The 18,191-nt window shown below is 43.8% G+C and overlaps 1 protein-coding gene across 5 annotated transcripts in view; it reads left to right on the top strand.

The window, feature by feature from the left end:
- GNB1L (G protein subunit beta 1 like) overlaps positions 1-16,910 on the top strand; it is a 46,492-nt gene extending 29,582 nt beyond the window's left edge. For 2 of the 5 annotated variants that reach the window (XM_069871098.1, XM_069871099.1), the window contains exons 4-7: positions 563-725; positions 4,441-4,539; positions 9,241-9,456; positions 15,159-16,896. In XM_069871098.1, the coding sequence (XP_069727199.1) occupies positions 563-725; positions 4,441-4,539; positions 9,241-9,456; positions 15,159-15,425 (745 nt within the window). In that variant the 3' untranslated portion in view covers positions 15,426-16,896. Of the gene's footprint in view, positions 1-562; positions 726-4,440; positions 4,540-9,240; positions 9,457-15,158 lie in introns of all 5 variants that reach the window. The other 3 variants (XM_069871097.1, XM_069871100.1, XM_069871101.1) reach the window with 3 other exon arrangements.
- Positions 16,911-18,191: the final 1,281 nt, after the last annotated feature.

Below are 18,191 nucleotides of genomic sequence, written 5' to 3'. Positions count from 1 at the left end.
GAGGCTGTGGAAGTTGACTGCTGCATAACTGTAGTTCTTTATTTCTCTCTGATGTGGTCTTGGTTGTCTTGCTGTTTGTTTTCAGCTGTCAACATGCCTGACATTTCTATTTCATTGCTAGGGTAAGAGAGTGTTGAATGCCTAGTTTTGTTTCCATTTGATTAGATCTAATCAATGGTAAAATGTAAGTATTTCTATGAATATGCTCAAATAGTCGCGAGACTTCCTAAATGTATGCGTGCACATAAATAGCATAGCTGTGTTTGGTCCAGTCCCTCTTCACAAGGACACATGACGAGCCCTGATGGCGGTGGATCTGACCGACTTCCTCCCAGTAACATTTGAACCCATTGGCCAGTTCTGCCGTCAGTAGAAGGGCGGTGGTCTTGGTCATGCTAAGTTCCCACACATTCCACGAAAGACCCAGTCAATCCCTGCACAGAAGCTGGTCTGAGCTCACTCCTTTACTGCCAGTTAAAGACCCAACTCTGCGCTCCCGACCTGCAGGAAGCCGAGCTTCCTCAGACCTGCCCCTCATGGGTAACTTGTTCTACTCTAACAGTCAGGGTCGTGACCAGAGGATCTGCTTGTGGGATTTAGCAGAGGGACGGACCTCAGTGACGGATTCTGTCTTCACGGAGAATGTGGGATTCTGCAGATGCTCTCTGTTAAAGGTGGCACAGGGACGCTGGCTAATGGCCATGGCAGCCAAAGCCCTTGAGGAGGTAGGAAATGTCTCTTTTTCTGGTGCTTGGGAGATGGCTTTTGGTTTTGAAATGAGATAGTTCAGAAGGGGAAACGCCACAGCGGTCAAATTCTCTGCGCAAAAGAGAGCAGCACAAGGAACCCTTGGAGTTCGAATCAGTGATTTTACCTGCCAGACTGTATTACTTAGCTCATGCTCTCCTAGCAAGGATAGAACCCCAAGACTTGTCTGACATTTAAGTACTTGCAGCTGCTGCTGCTCTTTGGTGTGCAGCGGTTTTGAAAACCCCACTGGTGCTGCTGAGTCCTGGTAAAGGGGAACGGAAGTCCTGGGGTGCTAATGGTCAGACAGTGTCAGCAGATGAGGTACCAGTCTCCCATCTGAAGGGGAGAGCTGTGTTTGGTGAGAGAAGGGGAGGTGCAGGTGATTTGTAATAGGATATGTGGTCTTTCACCCCAGGCTAATTCTTTAACTGGTACTTGGGCTGGAAGCAGTTGAATTGCTCTGAACAGCCAGAGGTTTGCTTTGTATGAGATAATTGTAGGGTCCGTTTCAGTTCCTACTAGATGAATCCACATGGAATACTTATTATCACAGCAATTGCTGACTGACAGCTGTGTTGGCAACTTCCATTTCTACTTTGCAGAAACTGTAGTTTTGTTTTCTGTTTGAGGACATGACACAAACATAAATTATTTCAAATACCTGACATCAAAATACTGAAAATACAAAAAAAAAAAAGAAAAAAGTGGCACAAATAAGAAAAGAAATATTGTAGTAATCATAATTGTTTGTGAGCATAAGCAGTCAAATGCTTTTCTGGACTATAGGATGCCTATCTTGAAACTGGAAGTTGCATATTTCATATACAAAGTAAGAAGTGGGACTGGTGCTGTGCTGCAAGAGAATGTGAGCTTATTACTCAGAAGTTAAGCACATATTTAAGTACTTTGTTGGCTCACGGCCAGAATGTTCAGTCTTTTAAAGGACCGAGTGAGCCTGCAGACGCAACCACTGCACCAGTAAATATAACCACTCTAAGTCCCATAGCTTGTTCTGATCAAACAAAGAACTCTCTCCGTTCTACATTAGTCCTCAATGATAGTTAAGTTAAACACTATTGACAAGTGCGTTCTTGTGCCAGCTGGAGAGAAGCTTTTGTTGGTCAAAGAGTACATGCACACATTCTGGTAAAGAAGACTGAAATAATCATCTGACCCAAAAAGAAGACGTTTACTACAATGTCTCTTACAACTCTTCCCTGTTTTGTTTCCGTTTGTTTGCTTGGGCCTTGCGAAGTCATAATGCTTTGCTGTCTCCTGAGGTAAGAGAGTTCCACTCTGTGTATGAACCTGTACATGAGAACTGTGTCAGGTTTCAATAAATTCACGTCAGCTCTCATAATATATAGTGCTTCCAAAGAGGCAGCACTGTGTGAGACACAGTGCATTTGCAGCTTATGATTAAAATTAAGACTTAATAAGTGTTTATGCTTGGCTGGTGCCCAAAAAAAGAGTAATTTTGTCTTAAAGCCGGTTCAGTCCATAAATAATGAGATCTGAACAGGCATTTATTTGTTCGTGATTGCATTTAAATCACCAATTATGAGTTACACGCACTTTTCTTGCCAATTTGCCAGAAACATGTTAAAAGCTTTATTAATGTGAAAAAGGGTGTGTTTCCTTGTGGCCAGTTTTAGCCACCCAGGAACACTATTAACCTCAGGCAAAGGCAAATCTTCCTCCTATTAAGCAAAACCAATATAAACACAGAACTTCAAGTTTTAAGTTACAGTTGTCAAAATATATGAAATAGTATTTATTTCTAAGACTCAGTTGCCTCTAAAGCAGACAGTCTCTGGAGCTGTCAATCCACCATAGGCAGCTCATGCCTGCCTGCTTCCTACAAAAAGCTTTTCTCATCTTTGTGTTTTCCTTTGTCCTTTGCAAGCCCAACTGGAGCCCTTATACCAATTCATCCGTTTTTAATCAAGGCAAAGTGAAGGAGTTGGCTTTTATTCTTTTAATCTGCAGAAGTACATTTATCCTTCCTTACTATGTAGAAGTTGCAGTTTTGGTCTCTGCTGGGAGGCACTGCCCGTTGGAGACCAGTGATGAAAGACACAGGATGAGAGCAGCTCACCTTCGTGTGTCTAGCCCCTTTCCTGCGATAGCTAACTTGGTTATTATGCTGCTAGCAAGAAAGCGGCTAAGAGAAAAGCATCTTTTGTTAAGAGTGTAGCTCCACAGAACCAGGATTCTCAGATGACCAGACTTTGGTCTGTTCGTAGGTTTGATCCACATATTGGATGGCTTTTTGCTGTGGTCGCCACTCCTCAAACCTGGAGAACAGTTTCCTGCTCCGTTGCCACACGGCTTTAGAAAGTGTTCTGTTATATTTGTGTGTGCTGTCAGCTTGCAGTCCTAGAGTGCAGCTGGCTTTTGGCAGGCTAGCTGACACCTCTAGAGATAGGAAGATCTTCTGGCAAGCTTTGAACTCAAGGTATGAGATTGGGAAGCCATCACAGCTGCCCTGCTCTTGATTGATGGCTCCCGGAGGAGCCATATTTGTGCAATACCTCATCTCGGGCGCGCAAAGACATTCGCAGGCTGGAGCCGTCCAGCAGCACTGCTGGGCTTTTGCACATTCTGAAACAGCCTGGAATGGCTGGGGATGCTGGACTAATCAAATGTTTGAAGACCTTTAATTTCACGAGATAATGCAGACCATTGTTTATTTAATTAAAATGAAAGATCAGCTTCGTGATTAAGTATGCACTTGAGAAACAGCGATGTTCCTGGCAGCAAGGTTTTGATACCTAAGAACTTCTATCTCTCCGTAGTTCCAGGCTTGAGAATCAGCCCAGAATAAGGCACTTCTGTGTCAATCAAGAGACTCAAACAAAACCTTCCAGTGCCAGATACAGAGGCAGACTTTCCTGATCTTGCCTGCCATAAGCCTGAGGTGGAAATGAGCTACTTCCTTGGCAGAGGAAAGACTTGCCCCATGCTAAAAAAAAACAGCAGAAAATCAGGTCCATAATTCATTACCATCAGTGCAAACAGCAGTGGAAGCCGCTGTGTAGACAGAGAGCAGGTGTTTGACACAATACTGTCTGACCCTGCTTTGAACAGGGTCAGACAATATCATGTTAAAAATACCTGTGTGCAATCGCTGCTCCAGCCTGTGTTAGCAGATAATTCTGGGTTTGCGTTTCGTTAGCGCAGTCAGACAGTAAATAAAAAATCCAGCTTCAATATGTCTATTGCCTGCATTGCCACACAAGCTCTGTGTTACCGTGATAGAACGGAAGAGACGATGCAAATGTCCATAAAGTAACGTAACAAAAAAATTAGGAACAGAGATGGAAAAAGGGTCAGGGAGAGAAGCAGGGAAGTGCTTTCAGAGTAAGCGTCTGCAGTATTTATCTAGTGTATGTGCATCATCATCTGCTGCATGGAAAGAAGACTATAGTACAGATTAAACAGAAGAGTTGGAGAAAAGCATTTGTTCATTCTAGCAGTTTTGCCTGGTCTTTCCTAAAGCAATGCATTTATTTAGATAGCTGTATATCCCCCTACAACCCCAAGTTAACCTGTGTTCCTCAGTTTCCTCCGGACGGTTTTTACTGGAAGAGCTTATACTAGCCTTACTCGCCTTATAGGACTTGTGTTTTTTAACAGGAGAATTCTGACCTGGAGCCTGACCAAATACTCTTGTTTTCCTGATGTCAGGTTCAGGTTTTGGAGCTGCCATCCAAGACGTCAGTCTGTACCTTGAAGCCAGAGGTGGGTGCCAAGCTGGGCATGCCCATGTGCCTGAATTTATGGCAGGTAAGGCAAGAGTGCCTGCTAATTGTGAAATGTTTTCCCTGTGATTCATTTTATATGAAGCACATGAATCTTTCTTCACTTGGATTTTGATTTATTATCAAACCAATCAAGTAATTATACTATTAAAGGGGGGAAAGATTTGTGAACATCCTTAATGCAACTTTCAGAGCTTTCCAAGCTTTAATGGAACATTTGCAAATGCTCAGGGAAAGCTTTGTATCCTTAGGATAGATACGTTTTTTGCATCAATCAAGATGAAAATGAATGACTTACCAAAGCTAGTTGTTTGATACGGTTTCTTGCTGCATTAAGAGTGATGAGGAACGATTGGGTTACTTAAAAACAGTGATTTTTAATGGCAGGCTACATTCACTACAATGCCCTCAGGACAAGGAAGCACTCTACGAACACCGCTATTCCAGACATACAATAGTAATAAAATATTTACAGTTGTATTGACTTTGGACAAAAAAGGTAAATAAAAGTAATTCATGAAAAAAATCATCTTTGCAGAGTATTTGGCAAATAATGTTCACAGGGTGCCACAGTGAAAGACAAGTAACACAAAAAGGTGACAGTATAGGAGTAAGGAGTTTAGGTGATTGGCTCTAAATCTCTGAAGAACAGGTGACGAAGCTGATGCCCAGTTTAAGCTCGTGACCATGCAGGGTTATAGCTCTGCAATTCCATCAGAGCTGATCTCAGATGTGTTCCTGCACGCCCATCTGAACTTCTGTATTGGTTTCAGTTGGAAAAACTATCAGTCAGCTGTGAATTTTAGGCCTTAGTGTCCTCACTCAAGGTCCCGAACCGAGTGAAGTTCAGAGGAATTCAGGTGCTGAGTAGGAGCGGCCACAGTTCAAGCCCTGTGGTGTAATTAAAAACTAAAAAAAAAAGAAAGAAAAGTAAATAGACTGATTAGGCTTTTATTAAACAGAAAGTTTCTCTGAAAAATGCAATCAGTATTCAGTACTCAATGGATGAATGGGGCTTTTTCTCTCCCGGACATGTTTTAATAAGATGGAGATAACTGAGGAAATGTTTAGTGTTGAAAATTTTATTGCCTGTATCAAAAGTCCCCTGTCTGGCAATATTGTCTACATACGTTAATATTGCTGTTGCTGTAGGAAGCAGAGCAGGTGCAGAGTCTTAATTTTATATTGGCTTTAATTCTATTGCCAGTCGGGTTAGAGCAGAGGACTGGGAACTGGAAAAGGTAAATTATTGCATGCAAATTCTGGCTTTGGGAAGTCACCACAGCTTCCTAGACTGCAACAGGCAAGGACAGATAATCCCTTACAGTCTAACAGCTGTATCTGCTCTTTAACAAATGTGTGCAACTTGGTTTAAAAGTCTGGGGGAGGAGGATACTCAAATAATTACATGTGGTGTACTGAAGTGATGCTCTGTGTTCTGTTTTGTGGTTTTGCTGGAAGTGGCTTGCTGAGTAACCCTGTAGCCATAAAAGCCGAACACGAGCTAACCCAGCTGCGCCCCTTCCTGAACAGAGGCCGCTGCATTGGGCAACACAAACATACCCAGGAGAGGAGCTCTCCCCAACCCATCGCTCATGGGTGATTGTTGCCTAAGAGACTATTTGATGTTGCTTAATGACACTGTACAGTAACGAGTTGAAACAGAAGCTGACATGGAGCAAGACACACAATGGTCTGACGGAGGCCTGCGCGGGGCTGTTGTCTGGCAAGAGTTTGGGGGCTGCAGCCTTGTATCCTCATATTTTTCTGCACCCCACTAAAAACAGATCCACGTATCAGGGAAACAACGTGCCTTACCAGCAGCAGCACGAATTGGAAACTTTACTATAAAGCAGGAGATTTTAGGTTAGGCTTGGAGACGAAGCCTCGCAGGCTTCTCCTAAGCAGTTAAAAAGCTGGCAGCTGTTTATTGTGTTGGCTTGAAACATTTCCCCCCTTGTTTTACTAGGTCTGTCCTTAGATGTATTGGTTCATTCAGTGGGTTTTTTTCCTTGCGAAGGTTCATGTTCTTAAATACATCGTCCCTTCAGCTTCACACCTTCCTGCTATTACTAACTGGGTGGGGTAGAATTTGCTGGAGTAAGGATAGTCCTCTCTCCATTTTTTTGCACTCCTTAGGGAAGGCATCATGTTGCGTAATGATGCAAACAAAATAATTCAACAGGAATAATACATGTAGGAACTGGAAACACAGAGTTATTGCTTTGTATAAACTATAGCAATTATTCCTGTTGAGTTGACAGCAGATCACCTTTTCTTCCTTCCTTGACAGTTATCCAAATGCAACAACAAATGTTCTGCTTAGGAAGAACATTGATTTATAATTTTAATTTTTCCACTGAAACCACAACATGAATGGTGAAGAGTTTTTGCCAGAAGTGTCCGTTTCTGGGAAATGAAATAAATAGGCCGTTGGTGAGTCCAGGCATCAGACTGAGAGCTCCTCCGATCTTTCAATAGCTTTTATTGTTTAAGTTTGTATACGTACTCATTGAAATATTACACTTCATATGGTTAGGGAAAGTCAGGAAGAAGTGTGGGAGACCTTCACTTCATTGAAAACAATGCTTTGTTTTTAAAACAGACCATTCTTAGATCTCACCTACAATTTACGCGTGTTCACATCCAAACTAGGATACCCACAGCACAAGAAAACATAGTTTTTGCTTGGCATTTCCCATAATGCGGAACAAACACTCGCTTGTCTCTTTTCTCTTAATGAGGGTTGTGGCACTAGGAAAATCTGGCCATCCCATTTTGAGTAAGAGAGAAGAGCCAGCCCTGCCCATCCCAACCTTGTTTCCTTGGCCAGGGAAAGCTGTACCTTCTGTGGAGCCCCAGGGCGCTAGAGGAGTCCTGCTCATAGAAGAGCTGGACAAAGCATTGGGGTGAGGGCTATGCCCACACTGGGGACTTGTTTTAAGCATAACTAAAGTACCTATGAAATAACTTCATTTTGCTTTGAAGGTTTTTGGCCTTTATTAAATATAAATAAAATCTGGAATGTTTGTTTCCTTTGGAATTTTTTTAACTTCTCACCTGCTGTAAGAAGCAGATACTGTTCATCCAAAATACCTGCCGAGTTAACATTCATTCACATGTATATGACATACATTCATTGGTCTGATGTTATTTTAAAAAATCAAAAATTGACAGGAAAATCATTCACAGTTCTGGGCATTATGAGATGCCTTCTCTGTGGGCTTGTCTAGCCAGAGCATGCGCCCTGCCTGCTCCAAAGAAAGGGGCTCTTAAAGCCAGGGCAGAGGCTCCTGCTGGATCCTAGGGGTGGGCGGACCTGTTCAGAAAGATGAGGCAAGGGATTGCCTCTTGGTTCCCTTCTTTTAAGGGGCAATTTTCTCGTGAAATCCATTCCTCAGTTAAACACTTCTTTAGGCTGAATAAATCTGAGAAAGAACATGAGGCTTTTACTCAGCAGTCCTGCTACCTCAACCACCCGTCTCTTGTTAGTTTAACTCCCCCCCAGAAGAAATAACAACCAGTGGGAGCACAGTCTGCACCATCAATAGAGGCAGCGAGACTTTGGCCACTGCAGGTTTGTACTGTGCCACTGGCAGCCAGAGAGCTTGAAGAATTTCATTCAACAATGTGATGCCAGTCAAAATTAATGCTTAATAGATGTCCTTTACCTTAATTTTGAACTGAACTCCAAGCAAACGAATCCTGTAGGATCAGACAGTGTTTGGAAAGAGCTGAAGAAGCTATTGATAGGTTCTTTAGGCTATTGATAGGTTCTCCCTGCATGAGGTGGTTGTAGTCCTAATGTCTATTTTGGTGTTTCTTCTTTTATTAAAGAAATAACTGGCAATAACAGATGCCTGTTTTTAGTTGCTTTTCATTAGGGATTTGCATCTTCGCTCACATAACCAGTTACTGCTCATGGGGTCATTAGTCTTTTGGCTGGAGCAATGATGAATATTTTCTTTAAGTGTGACATGTAATCCAGTAATGTTCCCTTCTTCGAGTTATTTCAGAGGCTTAAATAAATTAGGTGTCTGCCCAGGGTGCCGTGCCCTTTGGCCTGTGACATCATTAATCAAAATAGCTTTCAATTGGTTATAGCGGGACCCAGGCGCCCGTTAACCCCTTGGTGACTCACCCAGAGGCTCCTGACAGAGGTTCAGTGTTTACCTTTAAGCACTGGGGTGCACTTGGGTAAATGATCCCTGTGTGTAACCCTACACGGGGCGATGTGAAACTGGAACCTTTAAGCGTGACACTTCTTTCGCTCTCCATACAGGTTTGTAGAGCCTGATGGTAACTCAACTGCTCTACATCATTTTTTAAGGAGCACGAGCAAAGTTCAGGCCATGAAGTAAAACTTCTGAAAACTTCAGGCAGCCTTTTTTTTCAGGTGTTGCAATAGTTTGGATTTCAGAGAGATTTTCTACATGTGTGTATATAAATGTATACCTTAGATACATATTACATATAAAAAACATAGATTTCTATAAGCAGGTCTAAACACCACAAGTGCATGTCAGCAGTTACCTAGTAACCCATTTGTTAGTGGATGGACTATCAAGATTTCCCATTCACACTTCTAAACTTTTCACTTCTACACCAGTCAGCAATTCATTTATTTAATTTTTTTTTTGGTGCTTGGACTGAAACCTACTATGGGATGATGATTTTCCTTACCGATTATTTATTTTTCAAACAATTCTACTTGTCTCTTGATCAGCTCAGCGGTGGTTCGCAGCCTCTGCTCCTGGCTGGCTATGAAGATGGATCGGTGGTCCTTTGGAATTTGTCAATGGGAAAAGCGTTGAGCCAACTTGTTTGCCACCCGGAGCCAGTGATGAGCCTTGACTTTGACTCAGAGAAGGCCAAGGGGATCTCGGGCTCATCTGAAAAGGTGCTTAGCATCTGGAGCCTCAATGAGCAACAGAACCTCCAGGTCAGGATCACGGGCCCTCTAGTGTCATTTATCCCACTTTGCACTAACAGTTTGATAGACTGAAAAAATATTTAGTCATGAAGAGGAGTTGTTGCTGATCTCTAGCTAATTAATCACAGACTGGTTAGAATGTCTGTGCTATGTGACTGGACTTAGCAAAAGATGGTGAGGATTTAAAAAAAAAAAAGAAAAAGACCTCTCTCACATGTTTCTGGTTTTACCAAATTTATAACAGGCACACAAGCCTAGCATTACTCAAGCCATTGCCTTTGTATCTTCATTTATCACATTAGTACTATCCAGCTTTCGGAATGTCCTAAACTTTATAAATGAGTTATAAAAATGAGAAACAAAGGATTGCTTTTCCAAAGGTTCTACTTAAATGGGTAGAGGTTTGTTTCCACTGTGGGAAAGACAGAAATATTCCATTAAATACTTCAGAGACAAAAAGAGTAGGAGTAGCCTAGCACCAAGAGGACATGAGGTTTAGGTAACCAGCTTTCCTTGGCACCTTTACAGCCCTAGCCGGAGACAGGGAAAATAACTTAATTGGCTCTATCAGTTTGCATACCTGGAATGGCTGGTTTGGAAGGAGGTCTCATCATCACCAGCTCAGGCTATGCCAGCAAATGGCAATAAATATTGCTTAATCTAGCAACTTTAGCAAGTGTTCCAACAGTGCCAAGGGGTTAAGTAGGTTTTAACTAAATGTGGAAATGAAGTGCATAAATAAGTCTCTTGAAAATTACAATGGCCCGTGTATAGCCCGTCTGCTGCTGAGGGCTCTAACCTCTTCCACTGTGGCACTTGTTCCCTGAATGCTCAGTGAAGAGGTCCTGAACCAGCCCGTATGCCCCCCTGTCCTCATTGCTCTCTATAACTACCCGAAAGGAGGTTGTGGAGAGGAGGGTGCTGGCCTCTTCTCCCAAGTGACAGGGGACAAGACAAGAAGGAATGGCCTCAAACTCCGCCTGGGGAGATTTAGGCTGGACATTAGGAAAAAAATCTTCACAGAAAGGGTCATTGGGCACTGGAACAGGCTGCCCAGGGAGGGGGTTGGGTCACCTTCCCTGGAGGTGTTTAAGGCACGGGTGGACGAGGCACTGAGGGACGTGGTTTATTGTTTGATAGGAATGGTTGGACTCGATGATCCGGTGGGTCTCTTCCAACCTGGTTATTCTATGATTCTGTGATTCTGTCGTCCTTGAGAAGAGAGCTGCTGGATACACCAATTCATGGAAGAACGATAATCACTCTTCCAGCTTGCAGCTTTTGTGGAGGTTTTCAGGTAGTGTGGCAAGTGAATGCTGTTATCTGAACAGCGTTACAGGAAGAAAAGCAAGTGTGTGGGCATCCAGCGGTGACTGGTCACCTGGGGGGCACCGGGAAGGTACAGCAGCTGTTAGGCAGAACTAGCACTGACGGACTGGGAGGGCACCAGGGTCCCAGTGGTGTAAATGCATCCAACTGAGATGAAGTGTGGAGGACGCAGTGCTCACTGAGGAGAACAGCTGATCTTTAATAGGAAAAGAGACACAAAGTAGAAGAGCCACACTAGACTCTGAATAAGTAGCAATGGCGTTCTAAAAAAATGTGGAGAAAAAGTTTTAACAAGTCTGGTACAGAATTGTCATGGTTTGGGCCTTTCTGCCACTGTTGTCACGCAGCTGGACCGGCTACTCTCAGCTCAGGGAAGCAGAAGGAGGGTGAGCAGGTAAGTCCCAGTTTGAGACTAGTTTTCTAAGGCCAAGGTGTCAGAAATCTGACATCATGACAGGCTTCTTAAAGCTTCCAACGCTTTGGTGCTAGAGAGGAAGCTGCTTCTTCATGTTCATCATTGCATAGCTTTTTTCTAAATTCAAAGACAATATTGTTCTCCGCAGCACATTTCAGTTATGAGCTAACCGTAATGCAGGGCTACAGGTATGACTCACGGGAAAAATAAACAGTTGTTCACCTGAAATATTCCAGGTATTGTTTTCCACAGGGTATTCACATTCCCAGGAGAGGCAGGATTAGTTACATCTTCAGCACCTCACACCAAGAGACAGTAGCTTTCCTTGTAAGAAAGTTGTGTTATAAACTATAAGGAATGTTTCTGTGCTTCATGGATAGTGTGAATGCCCTAATAAAATGCATCTTTCATATGAGCACAAGCGATTGTCAAGGACATAGATTAAGTTTTTTTCCACTATTGCATTAATAATATAAACCAGATGGGTTTTTTTTTTTCCTGACATTCCAGGTACCTGAGGTAATGGTAGATGTTGGAAAGCCACTCAGTGGCACGTTATTTTTATTCTAAAAGGTTTTAATAAGTAAACGTGGTGCACAGCTATCTACTGTTGGAGAAATAATGATGCAATGATGGTACTTGAGCTCTGTTTGAAGTGGCAGTGTTCCAGTGTGTCAATTAATAGATGATGAAGGTAACTTCATAGTTTATTGCTATGAGGAAAGTTTGGTGTATTGTCTTCTAAAAGAAAGTTGCTGAAATCAGCACTGTCAGCAAATGACTGGATTGGTTATGAGCCTTCTGATTTGGACAAGATAGTGTAACTATGTGATGATGTTTGTGGTAGAATGTAGGAGGTAAACAGCTTCAGCAGGTGAATAAACAAAGCAGAACTAAGAAATCTGATAATCACAGAAGCGCCTTTCTATATGACAAGAAAAAACATTCTCTAAGATCTGTTGGTTGGGTTGCTGCGGCTTTCCCTCTAATGCTGAAGATAAGGCTGCTGCTATCTTGGCTGTTTTTCTAATAAGAGTTGAGCTTAAAGACATGATTTGGGTGTATGAATGCAAAGTTTAAAAAAAGAGAGAAATCGTGTGCTAAGGAGGGGTCGGTATCTGTTGGCCTCAGCAGGTCAGAATTTCCTAACGCCTCTGCTAGTAGACACAAGTGTCCTTGGTCACGACTGGCTGAAAGCGTCTCACCTGTTTTTACCTCTTTGTTTTCTTAACTGCAAACTGTTTTTCTGATTAGGAAATGGTGCTGTTATGCATTTGACAACAGCAGTTGCCCCAAGTGACTAGATGGCACAAATCCTGGCACTAGGATTTCACCTGGCTGCATATACCTTGAGCGAGTTGTTCTGCTTTGTTTTGTTTTTCGCTCTCACCTCTTGTATTTGCAGATCGTGCACAAATGCCCGCTGTTCCCTCATGTTCCATAGCCAAAGGGCATCACCATTATAGGCTTCATTTTCAAGCTGTAGCTTGCTGATGACATGCAGCTTCTCCCAGTCACCCTGATTGTGCTGTATGGATCTTGCCCACGTAATTGACAGTAAAGATGGGAAGCACCACGCCCAGGATTGGTTATAGCCATTAGCTAATGATCTCAGTTTCAGAGTAAGGACCATCTGACACTTGCCAGGCTGGTGATGTAAGCAATAAATCCTTCCCTTGCCTGTACGCGTATGCCAACAAAAATCGCACTGAAGCTGTGTTATATTAGTGTAACTGGAAGCCTGGAAGAACGTACATGCTAGCAAAAAGTGCAGGTTTTACAGTAGCAGCCCCACAGGGGCCCAGACACAGTGTCCTAATGTTCATCAGGCTGGAGCAAAACTTGCTGTCCTCTCTTCTGAGGTGGTACAGACACATTTGTCAGGTCCTATTTAAAAGAGGAACTTATGGAGCATGCAAGAAGCACGTCAAGTTCTATTTAGTCTTCTTTCTCATGGAATTGCACATCTCTTGCTGTTTAAATGGGCTGCTGCGCAGTTGTTACAGAGTTGAAAAGTTATTACTTATAGTTTTGTCCCTGTAAGATTCCGAGACATGTTCAGCTGCATCTGAAACCAGCTGTGACCAGCACTTCTGGAGTTTTTGGTTGTCTACATGCAGTATTACAGTTAAAACTATCTGCAATTCATATGCTTTTTACAAGCCTGTATTAATTATACATCATGGAACGTCCTTCGAGGAGGAAAGCTACTTGGATGTAATGTGCTTGTCAGTCCCTTCCCACCTCAGAAAAACAGCAGACAGCACAAGGTGTTTCAAAATGGGCACTGAATTACAGTAAGTAAGTGTTGGTACAAGATACCTACAGACTCGGTCTGAAGTAGACTTATTGACGCATTATTTCCAGTTGTGCTTACAACTAACAGCACTTCCAGGTCAGCACATGCTCACAAGGTGTCTTCAGAAGCCTGGCTGTCTCACCATCCACAGGTGTGCACACACACCGCGTGTGCTTCAGAGCAAACCGCGGAGTAGCACAAGCTACCTGAGGGGAGAGCAGCACAAGTGGGGTGTATTCAGCTTATCCTCTGTGCTTCAGGGGAAGCTCATGTCACTGAAGGGAAAACTGTTCTTTCCGAGGGCTAAGTCCTCTGCAGCCCCAGTGCCTCCTGAAGGAAGCTGAATGCCTCTCAATTTCTTGCGCCCCACAGAAACTTGTGCCCCTGCAGTCTCTAAACAGTAACAAAAGGCTTCCAAGATTGAAATCAATAACTGAGTCATAATCCTCTTCTTGAAATTTGGTGTAAGTATCTCTTGGGAAGGAGTACTAGAAGTACAGATTTTCTGACATGGTAACCTAATTCCTGGAAGCATTCCTTTCTCAAGACTGTGGTAAATGCTACCACAGCTTACTGGGGGTCTTTGCAAGGAGGCACAGCAGTAGAAATAAGTAGCAGGTAGTTTGGACATCAGCTCAGAATCTCAGCATGGGACTGAACATGAGCCAGCAGTGGCCCAGGTGGCCAAGAAGGCTGATGGCATCTTGGCTTGTATCAGAAATGGCGTGACCAGCAGGTCCAGGGAGGTTATTCTCCCTCTGGACTCGGCACTGGTGAGACCGCTCCTCGAATACTGTGTTCGAGTAGTATTCGAACTACTGTCACAAGAAGGATGTTGAGGCTCTGGAGCGAGTCCAGAGAAGAGTGACAAAGCTGGTGAAGGGGCTGGAGAACAAGTCTTACGAGGAGTGACTGAGAGAGCTGGGGGTGTTTATCCGGGAGAAGAGGAGGCTGAGGGGAGACCTCATTGCCCTCTACAACTACCTGAAGGGAGGTTGTGGAGAGGAGGGAGCTGGCCTCTTCTGCCAAGTGACAGGGGCAGGACAAGAGGGAATGGCCTCAAGCTCCGCCAGGGGAGGTTCAGGCTTGACATAAGGAAAAAATTCTTCACTGAAAGGGTCATTAGGCAATGGAACGGTCTGCCCAGGAAGGTGGTTGACTCGCCTTCCCTGAAGGTGTGTAAGGTGCGGGTGGATGAGGTGCTGAGGGGCATGGTTTAGAGATTGGTGGGAATGGTTGGACTCGATGATCCTGTGGGTCTCTTCCAACCTGATGATTCTATGAAATTATATGGAGATAGCTCTGAACGTTACAGCTCATGCAAGGGTAGCAAAGAGCAAAGCTGTGAGGCTGGTTCTCAAAACCTTGACACGGCTTCACTTGTGACAGAACACAGATAGCTTTAGAGGCAATATAAACTAAAAACATGCAAGGGATGCTTTTCTTTTTCGAGAATGGTGCTGGAGCTAGATGGGCTGGAGTTAAGGTCTTTTCCATTGCTGTCTATAGTTTTTCTCACCAAGGCATTGGCCACCACATGTTGAAAAGCTCCAAAACTATATGTGATACCAGCGTATCTGGGTGGGCATCATAACTTCTAAAATCCCTCAAGGTTCCTTTTTCTTCTGTCTTCAGCAATTAAAGCACATCTATAACTTTCTCACACAGGTTTGCAGAACACACGAACTTGTCAATCCTGGCATATCTGATATCACCATCCGTCCAGACAAGAAGATTTTAGCAACAGCAGGGTGGGATCATCGCATCAGGATCTTTGGCTGGAAAAAAATGAAGCCCTTGGCAGTTCTGGACTTCCACACAGCAACTGTCCATTGTGTGTCCTTCTCCGATCACAAAAACCCCAAGGAGAGACTGCTGGCTGCTGGCTCAAAAGATCATCGCATCAGTGTCTGGTCAATATACACTCAGACGTGACGTGTTCCGCACTGTCATGGCCTGGGGAAAGAGGACTTGAAGCAACTCCTCATACTGTAATTCAAACCTGGATGTGGGGAAGTAGCAAAATGTATTTCCAGGCTGAAGTGGGAGTCCTAGGTTAACGTTTATGCTACTTATTCAAGCTGCAAGCTTTCCAGAGTGGAATTTTAAAATCCATAACAAGCAGAGCAATGCCAGTCACCAACAAAGACACAGAACAAGTCACTTCTCTGCTACAGGTTTGGCAACAGCTTTTCTTTGGCAGGTTGCTTAAACAACTTGGGCCAATATCATCCTCTGCTGTGAAAAAGGACTGGAATCCCTCAGACTGCCACGGGGGCAGAATACATCTGTTTGTAAGTCATTGACGTATCCAAGAATCTGAATCTGTGTAAAATATCACTCTTTCTTTAAAATTTATACCCATTAAACCACCGCCAGTGGTTTCTCATTGTCAGTTACTTTTTCTTCCCCCTGACTGAAAGGCTATCACAACAACCTTGATTTGTTCACACTGCTGTCAGTTGCTAACTTAAACCAACAGCCAGGAATGTGACGAGGGATGGCCTTTGGCATTTATGAATTTCATTATGTCTCCTGTCACCTCAAGCCTCACAATTAATCACAAGAAAGAAAGGGGGGAAAAAATCTTGCCCTGCACTGCACTGCAAAGCTATGTAGAGCCAGTGCTAAATCCTTTCCATAGACTGACTAGCTGAAGGATTTAAACTCGGCAATCCAATTAGCGCCCTTCTCCTTGGAGAGTTAGGGGTAAGGTTCAGCATGGCAAGTCTGGGATTCAGCTACACAACTCCTGTTAACAGTTAGGGAATGGCATGGCTAAATCCTTACCCACACAGTGCGAATGACTCCTTAAACTTGTCATCTCTGCAGTCACGGAGCTGAAATTCATTCATGAAGTGGTTTTTGTTTGACTCATGAAGCAGCATTTGCATTCTTTTGAAACACATTAGAGACAGCTGACTGCTGGAGTCAGTCTCAAAGTTACAACTCTCCCACTGAAGTCCAATTAGCAAGGGCTGGCTTAGTGAAAAGAAGGCAGCCTGGGAACTGGAACTCCGCTTTATAAACTGCGGTGTTCTATGCAGTGTTCTGTGCACTGTTGATACATTATTGGGAATATTTGTTTCTGCCTCTGTACCGAGCCGGACATCAAAGAAAAAGTCACCAGAACTGAAGTGAACAGCAACATCAAAAGACTTCAGAAATTATTTAAGAAAAAACACACAAGCAAATGAAGGTTGGGGTCTGCTGTCCAGCTGTGCTTTACTGACAGAAAATGTGTTGGACTCAAAGTCTCAAACACCAAGCCTGATGTTCTTTCAATTAAAACACCATAACAGGATAGCATTGCCAGGCTTTTCTAAATAAAACTTGGCCTTCCACATTCTGAAGTGTGACAACACTTTTAAATATTACGTTTCTTTGATTATTTCTTTACTATTCAGTAGCTGTATGGAGGATCGCATTGCAACTGCAAGTTAAAGCCTGATTTTGCATGATCCTGAGTCAAGGGGAGTTGCCATTGAGTTCCTTTCCCCCCCCCTTCTTCTCAATGGATGCAAGAGCCACTCTGCACGGTGCTGGGGGGTGGATGGCCTGGAGGGTGCCAGCGTTCCTCTACACCACGGCAGCCGACATAGAACTGAGCTGTAGGTTCAATGCTCATCCAGCAGAAAAGGAAAGGAAATCCAGGGCAAATGGTGATGGGTAGGAAATGAGACAGCCTGGTCCCGGTGGAGAAGCAGCAGCCACTCCCTCCTCTCATCCTTCTGATAGGAAAAGGCACCACACAGGTGCCCCCAGAGAGGATTGTAAGCGGGGAGAAGCCAGTTTCGAGACCGGTGTGGGGGCGAAGATGCAAACCTCTCCAGCCTTTCAGGGCAGCTCCAGGCTCAGCACATCCTCTGTTCTGAATGCCCGTTAGGACACCTATTGCTCCAGGGCTACTGTGCAGCTCCAAGGCTTTGGCACAGCCTGGCTTCTGCTCCTGGCAGGGCTGGCCCGTGCGCTGGCTTCCAGCCACCCCTGTGCAGTTCTCGACCTCGGGCCCCAAAGCAGCGCACAAGATACATCTGCAGTGAAGGCCTGCACATCTTACAGCCACTGTAGGAAACAATTTTTGATGCAAAGACTATGCCCTTGGCACAGTGGCAGCCCCCAGGAAGAGTGGATTAATGCCCTGTATCTTGGGAAGAGGGCTATTGGGTCGGAGCCTGAAAGTCAGGAACCTTGGAGTATAGTCGTTCCTCCGAAAAAAATGCCACTTTACTGTCAATGTCAGTGTCTAAAGTAACTATGGAGCCTCGCAGGGGATGTTTAGATTTACTAATAGGTCTTTTGGAAGATACTGTAAAGATTACTGTGTGCCTTCACCACTTACTGCCCTTTGCTGGGGGTTAAATATTTATGTTGGTCTGACTAGGTAGATTTAAAAATAAACTCAGTCATGCAATCTTGAAGTGAAAATGAGGGCATGAACTGCATCTGTACCGTTACTAGCAGGCAGACACAGGGGTGAGGAGTTTCATCAGCTTCATGCAAGGGGACGTGTTGCAGAGCTGCTTGCAAGAACAGACCCATCCTGTACTTACTCACTTCCCATCACCAAAGCACCCTCCCTGTGATACTTTTTGCACATTACAACAATTACTTCATTAACACTTTACATCACTGCTGATTTTATTTAAACATTCAGTAAAGGGATTATTCTTTCTCATTATAGATTCCTCGAAATGAGCC

Source organism: Phaenicophaeus curvirostris, chromosome 17 (genome assembly GCF_032191515.1).
Source record: "Phaenicophaeus curvirostris isolate KB17595 chromosome 17, BPBGC_Pcur_1.0, whole genome shotgun sequence".
In the NCBI taxonomy this organism is placed as follows: Eukaryota; Metazoa; Chordata; class Aves; order Cuculiformes; family Cuculidae; genus Phaenicophaeus; species Phaenicophaeus curvirostris.
This window is presented reverse-complemented; position numbering and strand designations above follow the sequence as displayed.